Below are 18,129 nucleotides of genomic sequence, written 5' to 3'. Positions count from 1 at the left end.
GCATTTTCTTGGGCTGTGTTTCAGTCAAGTTCCATTCTGTCCTTTGAGGCAATTCACATGAGTCAGAGGGAACGAGTGGGCCTTGTTCTCCTCAGGTGCAGGCAAAAGAAGCACGATTCTGCCACTAATCCTCCTGAAGGCTTCAGGACCACAAAAATCCAGGTCTGGGCACAAAAATCTCCATTTTTATAATGTTTACCTTCTGTACATGCTAAGTTACAAAACTGACATATGTTTTCCACATAGGAAACTGAGTAATTTCACCCAAGCGCAGCCACTAAAACAGAGGGACATAAAATACATCTGAAAAGTGATATCCATAAGCACACGCAAATGAGAGAGTCAAGGTACTGCGTTTTATTTTTAGTTTGCTTAACATTTATTTGAGAAAGTGAAGAAACTCCAAGATTGCCGAGATGTTTTCGTAGGAATTTCCCCAAGTAATTTTGTGTTTCTCATCTCATTCAAAGCCAACAGAGCAGAGAACACACTTTGTATGGTTAAATCCAGGGCCAAAGATCAGCATCGCATCGCAGATGCTTTTGAAGGACTATTTCTTTGCTATTCAGACTTGGTCCACAGAACTACAGCACCAAAGCATTCATGAAGCTTTTCTGAGACGCCTTAGGCCCTACACTATACTGCGACCAAATTTGCATTTATTTTTACAAGATACCCAGGTGATCTGAATCCACAGTAACATCCACGAGCTCACACATGAGATGTGCATGAGCCAGAGCTGGCATTGCATGTCTGGCAAGAATAGTGTCTGAAAAACACCAGGTTCACTCACCAGGCCACAGGTGTCACCGATTCTGGAATCCGGCAAGTTTTGTTTTCAAGATTGATAATCGCTGGGTGCAAGAGAAGCTGGGTATCCACGGTCACAACTGGCCTTGCTCTGCAGGGGAAGAAAACACAAGGTCTGTATGGCCCCTCGGGGCTACAGGCAGAAGCTCCCTTCACAGAAGAGGTCCCTGCAATGTTGCCAGCCTGGACCCAGAATCTGGCTTACTTCATGGACAGGTGGCCATCACTCTACTAATTACCTCTAAACACTTCCAGTAGCACATGAATCTAATGGAAGGATACCTGGGTGCCCTCACACAGCTCCATCCACAAACCTGCTGTCTTCAGGAAGCAAACCTGTGATATTTTAACACTCTTACAGTGACACAGTGCTTTGCAATTTGCTAAAGTTACATCATCTTACATCCACTCATGGTAAATACTTAATATTTACAAGTTTTCTTGGCTCCTTGATAATGTTCTACTTTGAATGATGACTTTGTTGCTCTGTTCTGCCCGTGCAGCTGAACACAAGGGTGGATTTACAGAATAATTCCGTACTTCACCCCCAGCAATACACTGACTGCACAATGTAACCACCCAAGGAGCTTTTAAACAAGCACTGTGCTTAGGCAACTGAACTAGAAATTCTGGGGTTCGGGGCTGGTTATTGCGAACACTCTTTCCAGGTGACGTTAGCAGGTAACCATGTTGGAGGAGAGGAGCCAGTGTAGAGTAAAAGCCATTCTAGCCACCCAGGCAAAGCTAATAAGACAAATCACAGGGGAAGGGAGTGAAGCCATTTTCAAAGCTTGATTAAAAGATATGCTTACTGGGAGGTAGAGCTGCTGGACTTCTGCGTGCAATGAGCCATGCTGGATGAATTTCCTTTCTCCAATGGACAGAGAGCTTGTGTCTTGGGGCAGAATGTTTAGAGCACTACTTCAAAGGACTTCATGGCTAGCACATGGAGCCCCTTGGGATTTTTTCCCCTAAAGTCCTCTATTCTATTTATCTGTACCTTATTTTACATTATTCTTAATATTGTGCTCTGATGCTTGAAAAATCAAACGGTAAAGTAGAATTAGGCACACACAGGGTTTATTATGGCAAACCCCTACCAGAAGAAAGAGAAGTGAATGGAAGGAAAAGGAGGTTCTGGTTCCAGGGAGGGTAATGGACAGAAGATAGGGTTGGATAGGACATTCTGTTGTGGTTGCTCAACCCATGTATGAGGCGTCCACGAACCAGCACTGCCTGTGACAGGAATTGCTTATCCTCCATGAATAGCCTTGCTTTTACTCCTTCTTGTCCTCCTACTTGAGTGGGAGCGGCTCATGGAACATAGAGCATCGGTCCCAAGAACTTGGGGTGGAGGGTGACTGGTACAAATCTGCCCACACAGAGCTTGTTTTGGGACTGAGGAAGAAGGAAAACTCACCTATTTTGAAAACTGAACCTTAGGCGCTGAGAGCTGAATGGATTAGCATCACCTGCCACGTCCACTTATTTGTCTTTTATTAGTTACCCTGATTTAGCTGCTTGAATTCTTGCTAGACACCTTTTAAAGAAGGTCTAAAATTTCTGAGCATCAACTATCTAACCAGTTACCCATCCATGTATTTTACATGCAGATTTTTCACTGAATCCTTTCAATAAAAGTAACCTTCTCAAGGAAGAATTGTTATCCCCATTTTACAACTGAAAATGCTAAGGCTTACAGAGTTAGAGAAATCTGTCTCAGATTACAAATCAGTGAGTGTACAGAACGGCCAAGCTTTGAAGCTATCATTTGGCATCTGAATCACTGCTCATCTCTTGGTTTGGATGAAACCAGCTCTTGGTCTGTCCTGTTCCTTCACTTAGCTTCCAAACTCGATGGCAGAAACCAGGGAAAATGGGGACAATATCCCATTCTGCACCCTTCTCTGCAGGCACACATTTTATTGATTTTGAAAGCACAGAGAATTAAATCATCTACCATTTAAAAAGAGAGCCATTTTAAGGTCGACTGAGTTTACTATCTAATTTAACATTACATTGTTAGGGGCTGGGAATCTGATCATAAAGTGTGAGGACAAAATATACAAGGTTCAAAACTGAGGGCTAATAGACCTCCAGACTTTAAAATAAGAATATAAGTATTCTTCAGAAGAAATAACTGGAATAGAGCATTTTAAGGCCAAACTAACAATAAAATGGAAAGACTCTAAAAACAATTCAAAGAACATCTGCACACCACCAATCACATACCTGTAAACAGCCACTTTTCCGGTTCCAAATGCACCCACAAGTAAATCTAATAAAGACAAAAACATGAAATGCATGAATAGATTTTATAGACACGATCTACAGGTTGAGCATCATTAACCCAAAATCCAAATGCTCTGAAACCTGAATCATTCTGGGCACTGATGTGACACCACAAGTTGAAACTTTCACATGGTGAAGCTTTGCTTCCGTTGCAAAGTTATTACAAATATTGCTTAAAATTCTCTTCTGGCTCTGTGTGTAAGGTGTGTATATAAAACACAAATGAATTTTATGTTTAGACTTATGTCTCATCCCCAGATATTTCCTTAAGTGTATATAAATATTTCAAAAGTCTGAAAACACCCAAATGCTAAACACTTCTGGTCTCAGTCATTTTTTTTTTTCCTGGTACCAGGGATCAAACTCAGGACCTTGCACTTGCCAGGCAGTCATGGCACTGCTGAGCTACATCCCCAGCCCTCAATAGTTTTTTATAAGGAATACCCAACGTGTACTCGGTTCATGATCATGAGTAGCACATAAAGCATCCTGAAGTGCCAACTGCAGTGTGAGAGCCATAAAATGAGCAAACAGCACCTTTCTTAGGATATTTTGGATACGATGTAAGAGTATAGCTGATTTAACATGGCACATGAATCAGATCTCAAAACTTTCAGCATTTAGGAAGGCCAGCTTCCTAGAAATGCTTAAAAAGCGCATCATAAAATCGTTTTCCTCATCCTCTAGACTCAAGGTACACACCCAAGGAAAGGAAAAAGAAAAATGCAGCACATATAATGCAGAAGGCTCCTTGAGAATCTTGTCTCATTTCTCCCTTCCCAACAATGACTATATAAGGTGAGATTATTACACCTAAGAGGAAAGTTCTGATTGTCATCTTGAAACAACCACTTGCTCTTTACATTGTGGATGGTGAGTATACTCGAGTGATACTGTTCACAATTATCTCCCCGACTCACTAACATCTAAGTGAAATTATCTGCTTTTCTTAATCTAATCTACAATGTTTTTTTTTTCTTGGTGGACTCAATCAAACAAACAGAAATGACAATGACTAAATTGCACAATAAAATCTAAGTGTAAGAGAATCAGACGAGGTAGGACAAGGGCCAGAGAAGAAAACAACTGAAATTATAATTGCTTAATTCTAGCAAATCTGAAGTGAAAAATGTAAACAAAATTGTAAAACAAAACAAAACAAACATCTCACCAATGACAAAAAGGGGAAAAGAAGTTTTAGCCTGCTGCTCCATATGTAAGCTGATAACGGAATTAAATTGACATGATGGAGTTTGCAATGAAAAATGATTTACAGGGTGTGATAAAAAATATGACAGCTGAGTTCCATCCAATGGAAAAGCAGGCTCGCAAAGACACTGCAGTGTATCCTCCTTCACCTTATTCACCCAGTCTGGCATGTGGTGACTTCTAGCTCTTTGCCAAAATCAAAATGAGAGGTAATCATTTTGAATCACTTCAGGACATTAAGGCAATCAATTCATTAAGACAGGTGTTGTAAACTGCAGAAACAACATGGGATTTTACCCCAAGTGACTTCTTCACTGCAGGATAGACTTGGAGAAGAAAGCCAGGGTGTCATCTGCCATGTAAGCCAAGAGACTTTAATCAGGCACTATTTTGGAAAGGGGTTGATTTGTGATACTAAGCCGCAGAAAAACTACAATGCAACTTCTCTCCAGGGTGGTTTGTGTTACCCTACTACAGTGACTGGGTAAGGACAGCTATGGAAGACAGCCATAAGAGGTTGAGGACTAGAGATAGATCCCCTGAGAAGTTCCAGCTCAGGCAGGAAAGGATACAAGGCCCCGCACATCATGTTGAGAGGCCAGGTCTAGTGGTTCTGGCTTTCACAGTTGGCTGGATCTGAAGGTGATACCAATGAGTCCAGCAGTCTCCTTAAGCCCCTACCCTGCTGCCTACATCCAGTGGAGACAAGTAGTCTGATTGTTTTCCTTCTCACCAATATGAACAGGGATACATGTCAGCTAGGAAGATTGCCACAGTCTGAGGTTTATGGACAGAGGGGCCTCTGGAGCAGGGAAGGTATCTCACAAACCCACTGGCCATGAAGCCTGGAAGACTATGACTTAATGACTTCTAAAGGAAGGAAAACACTCAGCTGGGAATACAAAGGAATTTTTGGATCCATTTTTTCTCCTTTATCTATATATAGTTAACTATATGCTACCACTATTGAAGAATCTTCTATTGTAATGGAAGTAAAGTTGTTCCATTTAGTAGATGTTTACTCTATGTCAATATTTAGTGTGTCTTAGTGTTTCAACTATAATCATAGATCTCTTTTCTATGGTTAAGGGTGGTACATTATTGGTTCTTAAATTATGTCAGCATCCAATTTGTCTTTGATACTATTATTGTTGCTGATCTTACTACTATAGCCAAAATGACACAATTGTTGCTATCAGTAGGTTTTCTCTATATGCCAATATCTGGATTGTCTTGGTGTTATTAATATACTGTAAACCATTCCAGGAGAAATGGGTACTGAACCAAATATACTGAAACCTCCCCTCCCGAATGAAAGGAGATGGAAGGTGGGGATGGATTCTGGGACAAAGGTAAGTGGCTATAGTTAACTGTGTCAAGAGTGCACCATTACAAAGAAGACATTACCTAAAGAGGTCTTCATACTAGCAAAAAGACTTCCACTATAATCAACATACAAGCCTCAGTACAGAAAACAAACGAACAAATAGAATCATGAGAAAATAAGATGACAAAATGCCTCCCAAAACTCCCACGTCCCCCAAACTGATCTAAGGGTCATTGATGGGGAAGAAATCAAAAGCCACATAGCCAAATTCTTTGAAAGGATAACAGAGGAGATTGAAAAAAAAAACAGATCAATAAGATGCTTGGTGAGTTCAAAGAAGATATAATTAAAGAGATAATGATCCTAGTTAAATGATCAGCAAGCCAAAAGAAGACACTAATTAACAGCTAGCTGAGCTAAACAAACAAATGCAGAACAGGAATTTCCAGCACAGAAAAAAAATTAGAGTCCATGAAAACATCAAACAGACATTCAGGAGATTAAAAATGCTACTGAAAGTATAAGCAGCAGAAGTGACCACTGTGAGGACAGTGTCAGAACTACCTATAAGACAGGGCTGTTGTCAATGACCAGTTATTGAAAGGTGCATTACAAACAATAAGACACTGTAAAAAATGGATCTAACAGCTGTTAGATTACACGAAGAAGACGACTCTAAGATTAATTGGAACTAGTAAAAATCAGAAGACAGCACAAATGACATAAAATTCCTGTTTACAGAAGTGATATCAGAAAACCTTACTATTATGGGAAGTTAATTTAGCAGAGATAATTATGAACCCCATAAAAACCCCAAATTGCCATGATCAGAAAATAACCTCTCCATGACATATCATAATCAAAATTCCAGAAGTCCGACTCAAGAACAGAATCTTAAAAGTTGTTAGACAAAAGCAAAAATCAATTTTAAAGGAAAATCCATCAAAATTGCAGCAGACTTCTCAACACAAATCTTAAAGGCAAAAAGAACCTGAAGTGAAGTGTTTCAAGCCCCAAAAGGAAAAAAACAAAAAACAAACAAACAAAAAACTTCCAACCCAGAATAATGTATACTGCAAAACTATCTTTCCAAATTGATGGAGAAATATAATATTTCCACAACAAAGAGCACTTAAAGAAATCCATGATCAGCAAACTAGCACTCCAAAAACTTATTACAGATATCCTAAAAAGAGATAGTGAAGCTAACAATGCCAGAAGGTCCAAAAGAATGACAGCATCAGGAAAGGTGAGCAATTAAGTGGAAGAGAAAGAAGGGGAATCAGCAACGGGAAAGTAATGCAATGAATGGCAGGAGTAGGTCACTATCTTTCAGTAGTAACTCTAAGTGCGAAAGGTCTCAAGTAGACAATTGAAGGCAGACTGGCAGATTGGGTCAAGAAACAAAATCTGATGGTACGGTGCATTAAAGAAATGGATTTAACCCCAAAAGAAATTCATATGTTAAAAAAAAATCAAAGGATTGGAATAATATTCCATGCAATAATAACCTGAAAAGAAGCAAGAGCAGCTGTCCAATTTGCAGACCAAGTGGACTTCAAGCCAAACCTGACCAGAAGAGGCAACAAATGGCAAAATGTATTGGTTAAGGAACAACTCAATGGGAAGAAATAATAATTATAAACATACATACACTGGACAATGACACACACTCAAATCATAAAACAAGTATTCATCACATAAAAAATGGGCAAACTTTAATGTAATTATAGTGGGGGATCTCAGTACCCCACTACCACCAGTAGATCAACTAAACAAAAATTCAACAAAGAATTATCAGAGTTAAGCCAAGGCTTCACACTAATGAACTTAAATAGATACCTAGAGTATCCCACCCAACAACAATATAATACACATTCCTCTCAGCAGAGCATGGCACTTTCTCCAAAATAGACGACATACTAGCCAGTAAAACATGTTTAAGTAAATCCAAAAGAATTCAAATCATAACATCCATATTATCAGATGAAACTAGAATTCAACAGCAAAAGAAACTATGCAAATGCATGGAAATCACACAATACACTCTGGAATAATGAATGTGTCTGGAAGAAATAATACAACTCCTTGAATTAAACAACAAAGCCAGTACAACATAACAGAACTTATGGGACATAATGAAGCCAGCCCTAAGAGGGAAGTTCATAGCTACATATGCCCACATCACAAACAAAAAAGTGAGCCCAAATAAATATCCTAATGATGCATTTCTAGGTCCTAGAAAAACAAGAACAATTCAAGTCTAAAGCTAGTATAAGGAAGAAAATTATAAAGATTAGAGCAGAAATCAGTTAAATCAATGGAGATAAAATATACGAAAAGTCAGCAGGTGGAAGAGCTGGTTTGTCAAAAGAATAAACAAAACAGACAAATCTTTAGTGAATCTTGAGAAAATGAAAGAAAAGACACAAATCAATGTAATTAGAAATTTAAAAAACTTGAAATTATATTGGACACCACCAAAATTCTACTGATTATTAGCAACTACATCATAAACCCATATAGAAATAAGTTTGAGAATTCAGAAGAAATGATGAATTCCTAGAAACACATGAACTACCAAAATTGAACCAAGAAGATTTAAAAACCCTGAATAAGCCAATAATAGGCAATGAAATTGAAGTAGTAGTAAAAAACCTACCAGCTTAGAAAAGCCCAAGTCCCAGTGGATTCACTACTGAATTCTACAAGAACTTTAGGAAAGATCTAACACAGTACTCCTCAAACTGTTTAATGACATTGAAAAGAAAAGAAGCACTGCCAGAGTCATTCCTGGAAGCTGGGATTACCCCGATTCCAAATCCAGACAAGAATCCAACCAAAATAGAGAACTGTACACCAATCACTAATGAATATAAATGCCAAAAATCCTCAACAACTGGCAAATAGAATGCAATAAATCATCAAAAAGGACATATATCATGACCAAGTAGGCTTCATCTCAGGGATGCAAGGATGGCTCAACATACACAAATCAACAGATGTAATCCATCACATACACAGAAGTAAGGAAAAAAAATCACATGACCATCTCAATAAACATAGAAAAAATTCAAAATCCAACATCCAATTATGATAAAAACTGTGAATAAAATAGTATAGAGGGACCTTATCCCAATCTGATAAAAGTACACTTTCCACCACCACCCAACATCAGGAAAAGAACTGAAAGCTTTATCTTTAAAATTAGGAATAAGACAAAGAGAAAACTGTCACCATTCCTGTTTCCTATAGTTCTTGAATTATCTGTCAAAATAATAAGACAAGAGAAAGAAATAAAAGGAATACATACAGGAAAGGAAGAAGTTAAATTATCATTATGTGCAGATAACGTGATCCTCTACCTAAAAGGCCCAAAAAAATTCCAGCAAAAGACTCCTAAAATTATAAGCCAAATTGAACAGTCTAGCAGGATACAAAAATCAACACATAAAAATCAATGTTTTTTCCTGTACAGCAATAATAAACTCACCGTGATATTAGGAAAGTAATAGCACTAACAATAGCACTGAGAAATATTAAATACTTAGGAATTAACCTAAGCAAGGAAGGAATAGACCTCTATAACCAAAGCGATAGCATTCTGAAAAAGGAGATTTAAGAGGACCTCAGAGTGGAAAGTCATCCTCTTTTCTTTGAGAGGCAGAGTAAATATAGTAAAAAAAAAAAAAAATAGCCATACTTCCCAAACTGATATATCGGTTTAATGCAATCCCAATCAAAGTATGAACAGCATTCCTCACACATCTAGAGAAAACAATCCTAAAATTCATATGGAACCAGAACAGATAGACCCAGAAGAGCAAAGACAGTATTGGGTAATAAAAACAAAGCTGTAGGCCCCAAAACCTTGGATTTAAAGTTGTATTACAAAGCTACAGTGATTAAAAACAGCATGGTACTGGCACAAAAACAGACATGTGGATGAATGGGACAGAACAGAAGATACAGAAGCAACTTTAAGCACATTCAGCTATTTTATCTTTGACAAAGGAACCAAAAACATACACTGGAGGGAAGAGGGCCTCTTTAATAAATGATTCTGGAAAAACTGGCTAAACCCAGGCAAAAGATGGAGTCTAAACCTATATATCTGACCATATACTAAACTAAAATCAAAATGGATTTTTCAAAGTCAGAGAAAGACCTAAATGTTAAATCAGAAACAATGTGTCAGAAGATAAAACAGGTGAAACCCTTGAAGGCATAGGCATAGGCAAGGTCTTTCTGAACAGAACCCCAGTGGCATAAGAGATAGTATCAGGAATCAACAAATGGGAACATCATACTGAATCAAGAACTTCCACATAGCAAAGAAATGACTAACAGAGAAGAAAACCCATGGACTGGGAAAATACTTTAACCAGCTATTCCTTAGAGAAATAACGTCTACGATATATAAAGAAATTTAAAAAAATAGACCACCCCAAATAAAAGATCCACTAAAAACATGAACCACTGAAATGGATAGACATTTGTCAGAAGAAGCACCAAGGGCCAATAAATACATGAAAAAATGTTCAGCATTGCTGGCCATTAGAGAAATGCAAATTAAAACAACACTGAGATTCTATCTTACTCTGGAAAGAAAGGCTATCATAAAGAAGTCAGATGATTACAAATGTTGACAAAGATGCGAGGTGGGGAGGAATCTTACATTGTTGGTGGAAACATAAACTACTACAACCACTGTTGTAGTATATCTAAAACTAGATGCATCTCAATCAATATTTCCCTATCAGAGTATCTTCCTCAAAGAATTAAAGACTTCATATTACAGTGATACACGCACACCCAGGTTTACAGCAGCGCAGTTCATAATAGTTAAATCTTGGATGTGGCCCGCATGCCCATCAACAAATGAATCAATAAAGAAAATATGATGTTTATATACAATAGACTACTGCTGTGTGATCAAAGATGGGTAAGCCTGAGTCATTTGTAGGAAAGTGGATGTACCTTGAATGTAATCAGTAATGCAAGCATGTCCTAATAAAAATAAACACTATATAAAAAAGAAAGCGACAAAAATGGTGGATCAAGTGTGTCTGAAATGAGACAGTATTCTGAGTGGCATTAATGGCTTTTATGTCTTTTACTCTAATACATTTTTGAAAATATCATTCGCTTATTTTTCAGTCATACCTCACCTAGGCATATTCCCTCGGCACTCATCTTGCCAGACTGTAATCATGTGGTTCTTGCTCCTAACATATGGTAGTAGTTCTTGGCATTTAGGGATGCACCCTAAAAGACAAGTAGCTCAGCTTCCTGATCCCTCAAGGTGGGTCACCTGGAAGCCTGATCACTTCTGTTCTCTGCATTCCCAGCTGGATGGAGCCCTGGTTGCCCACAGAGGCAATCAGCTTGCTCACAGTCTTCCTTACTCCCTTACTTGTGATTTCCTGGAATCATTTCTGAAATAAGCTACTTGTTTTCTAATTCTTGTCTTAATGTCTGCTCTGGGACAACTCGACCTCAGACAAAATAATTCTTGTTAAGATATTTTTGCTTAAGAAAATGAACTTAAGCATTTTCAGGATCAAAACCACAGTCAGATGTTTTATGTTTTATAGGGACAGAATTACATTGCAACCATAGGCTCAGGATTTGACTCCAAAGCTCCACATTTAATGAACCATGCAGCTAATGATCAAATAAGTCAAACAAAGGTCACCTCAAGAGCTCTGTGACAGTGCAATGAATGCACTAAGAAAAAGGATATCAAACAGCTGAGTATGGTCATGGAATAAAACTCTTTTTCTAAGGGCTTAAATCTTTGAAGCTAGATGCCAATGTTTCAAAGTCAGACATTTTTTAAAATTATGATAAATTATACCAAAGTCTCAACTCTATCAACTGTTTTCTCATAATTCTTTGCTACATTTGTCTCTTCCAGAATATCACTGCACTTTTGCTATGTCACAGGAAAAAGAGCTGCTCATTACCAGGACAGTGACCTGTGTTCTTTCTGTGTAATCCCAGATTCCAATATTTAGACAAGTGCAGTGCAGGAGGCCCTCAGCCTGAGATCTGCTAGCATGGCCCCACATAGGACAGCTCTGTCACACACCCCAGAGGAGTTACGTGCTCCGTTCTTGGCTCCAAGAGTAAGTAACAGATAAATTTAAAGAATCAGCTCTCTAGAAAAGGAAAAGAAAATCAGATCTTAAGCCTTTCCAGGGCAGGAATATTTAGGTTTGCATATCCTAAAGACTCCATGGAATGATATGGGCTGAAATAAAGAAATAACCTTGGAAATAATAACCAGGAAAAGTGACAGATCCCAAGCAAACACTTCAAAAGTGCCTACTCTACAGAATAAGTAAAAATATGATAACATACTAAAGAGGAGAATGAAGAAAAATAAAACAATTATTTAGACAGGTTAGTGTAAACCCCAGTGAAATTCTGCTGGGGTTTTTCTTGTGCATCTAAAGGTAGTGGGAGACCAGTGTGCTCACACATGCTCCAGAGTCTAGAAAATAATTACAGGCTCCCTCACAACCAGACTGTCACTAGAAGTGAGACTTGGAGTGATACCTCCTAAGGGTAAGGAGGAAGAGAATGCTTCCTTTAACAATGTCTCTCTCTTTTTGTTTGTTTGTGTCCTGAGCCTTAGGGTGGGAATTTCCTATTCTGGAAAAACAAAATAACTGGCAAAATAGGCCACAATTTTCTTTGTAAGAATGTGGCTACAGTAACTCAGAGGCCAAGAAAATAGTTATCTACCACAAAGTATGTTTGTCTTTTGAGACACCACCTTGGTATTGTGCCTGCTGGAAAAGGCCAAAGCATTTATGCTCAGGACCTTAAATTTGTCAGATCTCACTAGGGGAGGAGAACTGATTTGCTGGATTGAGTTTCTAGCCAATTTTTCTTTCCAAAATATGTGTTTGATTTTGATGTTTTATGTAGTTTCTATGTAGAAATTGTATAAACATCTGAATATATATATATATATATATATATACATATGTACATATATACACACACACACACACACATATGTTTCTGTACACAGGTATTTGTTATATATGTCCTACATTTATGTATATATGCATATACACATATATGTACACACTCAGAAGCTATACTTTTAAAGAAACTTGAGCAATTTGGGCCTTAGGAATTTAAATGATAATCTAGAGAAAAATTAACTTGGTAGTAATATTTGCATTCAAATCTCCGTAAGCTTTCATTCTCCCTTATTTTGGAATAACAGGTCTTATACCAGTATCTACTTTCCTTTCTCAGATAAATGTTTTAAAGGTAGATCTAAAAACAAACCAATGAGGGCCAGAGATTTAGCTCAGTGGTTCCACTGCCTGCCTCACAAACGCAAGATCCTGAGTTCCAGTACCAAAAACATTAAATAAAAATAAATTTATGGCCATCTAAATAATAATAATAACAATCATAATCATAATAGCAGATTCAGGAAAGCGGCTTGGACATCAGATCTCCCTCTGGCCTGCCTGGGCCCAGTCCTTGGGTCTGGGTAGCCACGCCCTCCCCTGCAGGCGCTACTGTTGCTGCTACAGTGCCAAGAGGGTAGCCGCTTGGGTGCTGCTGAGCACCCCCTACCTCCCACCACACCCACACCCACACCTCAGACCTTCTGATTGTGGCAGTCCTTGGACCCACTCCTCAGAGGCATAACTGGTTTTAAAGGGTAATTTTCTGAGCTCCCAAATTTGAACATCTTTAAAGAAAGGGCAGGGGAAACCTGTAGTAGAACTGTCTCGAGTTCAACCCTGCAGGAGGTTGAGGAGCTCAATTTGGGTCTTGCAGCCTGAGATTAGTCTGCATCACAGGGGTCTGCCATCAGCTAGCTGAGATAGGGGGATTTGGTTCTGCACATGGCTACACACGATGTGTATTATGACAGCAGATATATAGTCGAAAGTGGCCCTTCAGAGTCATTTGTTTGTCCTTTTCTTTCTTTTCCTCGTGCCACTCTGTGAATTCTTTTTTTGTCCTCTTTCACCAACTCATTCTCTTGCTCCATCATATTGTCTCTCATCTCCCTTTCTGTTCCTGCTCCTGGTCTGACTCAGATTTCTTCTTTTATCATTTTTTCTTTTTTTCTTAATGTTCTTTTTTTTCTATTATTGTGCCTCATTCAAGGGTCAGTACTTTCAAGGGAAAGTGAGCCCCTATTGCTGTTAAGGGAATATATTCTTGTCCTTACACTTGCACTCTGTCTATCCCTTTTGAGTTTAACAGTTTCCTAAAGATTGTGTGGTCATTCTGTGTCCTCTGGCTTCACTTCAAACCTTCTCCAGTTCTTTTACTTATTTATTCTTCTTGTCCTAACTCTGTCTAGGACCCCATCCTAAATGGTAAATATGCCATGTTAAGGAGTTTGTTCACTGCAAATATATTTTGGGCTGCTTCTTGATTTTAATTTAATTCACATAGTTTAAAGGTGATAGATTAATGACTACCACAAGTGGTCAATTTCCAAGTAGTGATTGATTATTGTGTTGCTGATTGTATTCATTGGGATAAAGGATAAGGACTGATTTGATGAGTTGTTTTCTCTGATATTGTAAAAATGAGAATGTCTATGAGTCTTTGGAGAATCAAAAGCTAAAACACAATGATATCAGGAAGATTTAATAACCCAGAGATTGAATCAAGGACAACCCAACAGCAAAAATAAGAATGAGAAAACACTTAAGCAAGACACAAAAACAGACTTCCAGTTCACCAATGGCAAACAGTAGGGCAAAGGAATATGAAAAGTCTGATAGTGAACCTCCAGGACACTCAGAACTCACAGCACAGGAAGTAACAAAACAGATCAATCAGGCTCTAGAAAAATTCAAAACAGAAATAATTTTCCAGATAACCATAGAGATGGTGAGCAAAATGAAAGTTATGATTTGAAACTCTAGAACAGAAACTGAGAAAAAAATAGATGAGCTCAGGACCATGATAGAAGCCATGAAGGCCCAGCATAAGAAAGAAATGGAAACAATGAATGCCCAACATAGGAAAGAAATGGAATCCATTAAACAGATTCAAACAGATATCTAGGAGATTAAAAACTCTATTGAAAGTGTATGCAACAGAATAAAAGAATGCGAAGATAGAATCTCAGATATAAAAGATAGGATTGCAGTCAGTGCCCATGAAAAGAGTGGTCCTTGAAAATAGTGAGGGATCATGAGAAATTGATCCAACACCTCCTAGATGATACAAAGAAGAATAACATAGGACTGATAGGAATCCATTAAGTAGCAGGAGAAAATGCAAATGACTTTAAAAAGCTGTTCACAGAATTAATTATAGAAAACTTCCCAATCAGAGGGGAAGAATTTGACATCCAGATAAGTGAGGCATATAGGACTCCAAATAGCCACGATCAAAAAAAAAAAACAAAACAAACTACACCTACACATATAATAATCAAGATCCCAGAAACCCAACAGAAGAACAAAATACTACAAGCAGTAAGAGAAAAGAAACAAATCACATGCAAAGGAAAGCCCATCAGAATCACAGCAGACTTTTCAACACAAACCCTCAGGTCAAGGAGAGCCTGGAGTGAGGTATTTCAAGTCCTAAAAGAAAACAACCTCCAACCTAGTCTGATGTATCCTGAAAAACTCTCTTTCAAAATTGATGGAGAAATAAGATACTTCCATGACAAAGAACACCTGAGAAACTTCATGAATACCAAACCAACACTACAAGGAATTCTAAAAAATATCCTAGGAAAAGACAATGAAGATCACAACATCATGAAACCCAACAGAGCAAATAAAATAGCCCATAGACTGAAAGTGAAGGTATGGAAAACAATTCTTCACACGACAGGAGCCCAGAAAAAAGAAGGAGTAGCAATCTTATTCACAGACAAAGTAAATTTCAAACCAAAATTGATTAAGAGAGATAAAGAACTACATCCTTGTAAAGGGAACAATTCAAGAGGAAGAGATGACAATCATAAACATATATGCACCAAATATAAATGCCCCCAACTATATAAAACAAACATTAAGTAACAGGAAAAAACAAATAAGCACTAATACAATTGCAGTGGGGGATCTAAATACCTCACTACCACAAATGGACAGATCATCTAGGCAAAAAATCAACAATGAAAGACTAGAACTCAACCAAGCTTTTGAATGCATGGACTTATTAGATGTCTATAGAATGTTCCACCCCACAAAATCAAAATATACATTCTTTTCAGCTGCACATGGGTCATTCTCCAAGATAGATCCCATACTAGCTCACAGAACAGGTTTAATTAAACGCAAAAGAATCAAAGTTATTCCCTGTATATTATCAGATCATAGTGCAATAAAGCTGGAGATCAATAGGATAAGAAACTGTAGGAACTACACACACATGGAAATTGAACTACACTCTCCTGAACAATCAATAGATCACAAAGGAAATTAAAGAAGAAATCAGACAGTCTTTACAAATAAATGAAAATGCCAATACAACATACAAGAATCTATGGGACACAATGAAAGCAGTTCTACATAGAAAATTCATAGCACTGAATGTCCACACTAGGAAAACAGAGTGAGCTCAAATAAACAACCTAACAATGAATCTTAGACTCCTAGAAAATAAGAGCTAGAAAAACCCAAAGCTCAAACAAGAGAGGAAATTATAAAGATTAGAGCAGAAAGCAAATGCAATGGTAACTAAGAAAATGATACAAAAAAATAAATGAATCATAGAGTTGGTTTTTTTGAAAGAATAAATAAAATTGATAAACCCTTAGCAAACCTTATCCAAAAAAGGAAAGAAAAGGCTCAGATCCATGTAATCAGGAATGAAAAAGGCAAAGTCACAATAGATCCAAGAGAAATCCAGAGGATCATTAATACCTACTTTGAGAACCTGTACTCCAATAAAATGGAAAACACAGAAGAAATGGACAGATTTCTAGATATTTACGAATTACCAGAGTTGAACAAAGAAGATAAAAACATTTTAAACACCCCAATTACAATCAGTGAAATTGAAAATGTAATTAAAAACTTACCAACAGAGAAAAGCCCAGGTCCTGATGGATTGACTGCTGAATTTTACAAGACATGTAGAGAACTATCGCCATTGCTCTTCAAACTTTTCAATGAAATTGAAAGGGAAGTAGTACTTCCAAATCCATTCCTGGAAGCAAGTATCACTTTGATTCCCAAACCAGGGAAAGATGCAAGTAAAAAAGAAAACTATAGGCCAATCTCCTTAATGAATATAGATGCAAAAATCTTTAATGAGATACTAGCAAATAGAATACAGAGGATCATCAACAAGATCATACATCCTGACCAAGTCAGATTTATTCCAGGGATGCAAGCATGGTTCAACATACACAAGTCAATAAATGTAATACACTATATTAACAAAATCAAAGACAAAAACCACATGATCCTCTCGATACATGCAGAAAAAGCATTTGACAAAATTTAACACCCATTCATGATAAAAACCCTGAAAAAATTGGAATAGATGGTCTATATCTCAACTTAATAAAGGCTATCTATGAAAAACCAACAGCCACCATCATATTAAATGGCCCAAAACTGAAAACCTTCATGTTAAAATCAGGAACAAGACAAGGATGCCCACTATCACCACTCCTCTTCAATATAGTTCTGGAAATATTAGCCATAGCAATTAGACAAGAGAAAGAAATTAAAGCAATAAAGATAGGAAAGGAAGAAGTTAAACTGTCATTATTTGCTGATGATATGATACTCTCCATTGAAGACCCAAAAAACTCCACCAAAAGACTTCTAGACTTAATTAACACTTTTAGCAGAGTAGCAGGATCCAAGGTCAACATCCAAAAATCAATAGCCTTCTTGTACACAAATAACAGATTCACTGAGAGAGAAATTAGGGAAACAATTCCTTTCACAATAGCATCCAAAAAAATGAAGTATCTAGGAATCAACCTAACAAAAGAAGCAAAAGACCTCTACACTAAAAACTACATCACTCTGAAAAAAGAGATCAAAGAGGAAATAAGAAAATGGAAAGATATCCCCTGCTCCAGGGTAGGAAGAATCAACATAGTGAAAATGGCCATACTACCAAAACTGCTATACAGATTCAATGCAATGCCAATTGAAATTCCAACACTGTATTTCACAGAACTAGAAAAAAAGAATCCAAAAATTCATTTGGAACCAGAAGAGCCCTAGAATAGCAAAAGCCATCCTAGGAAACAGACACATGGCAGAGGGTATAACAATTCCCAATTTGAAACTATACTACAAAGCCACTGTGATAAAAACAGCATGGTACTGGCAAAGAAACAGACCTGAGGATGAATGGAACAGACTGAAAGACAGGAAAACAACTCCAGATGTACTCAGCTACCTCATCTTTGACAAAGAAGCTGACCATCCCCACTGGAGGAAAGATAGCCTCTTTAATAAACGGTGTTGGAAAAACTGGATCCTAATCTACCAAAGATTAAAACTAGA

The 18,129-nt window shown here is 37.6% G+C and overlaps 1 protein-coding gene across 1 annotated transcript in view; it reads right to left on the bottom strand.

The window, feature by feature from the left end:
• The window catches only part of Itga8 (integrin subunit alpha 8), a 189,065-nt gene that overhangs the window by 78,947 nt on the left and 91,989 nt on the right, over nt 1-18,129 (bottom strand). Inside the window, exons 14-15 of the mRNA XM_010617262.1 lie at nt 3,043-3,088; nt 794-901 (exon numbers count right to left, since the gene is read on the bottom strand). Coding sequence (XP_010615564.1) covers nt 794-901; nt 3,043-3,088 — 154 coding nt within the window. The remainder of the gene's footprint in view (nt 1-793; nt 902-3,042; nt 3,089-18,129) is intronic.

This window comes from Fukomys damarensis, unplaced genomic scaffold (assembly GCF_012274545.1).
Source record: "Fukomys damarensis isolate Sample0158 unplaced genomic scaffold, DMR_v1.0_HiC HiC_scaffold_37, whole genome shotgun sequence".
NCBI classification, from domain to species: domain Eukaryota; kingdom Metazoa; phylum Chordata; class Mammalia; order Rodentia; family Bathyergidae; genus Fukomys; species Fukomys damarensis.
Note: the sequence above shows the minus strand (reverse complement) of the source record. Positions and strands in the feature narration are given on the sequence as shown.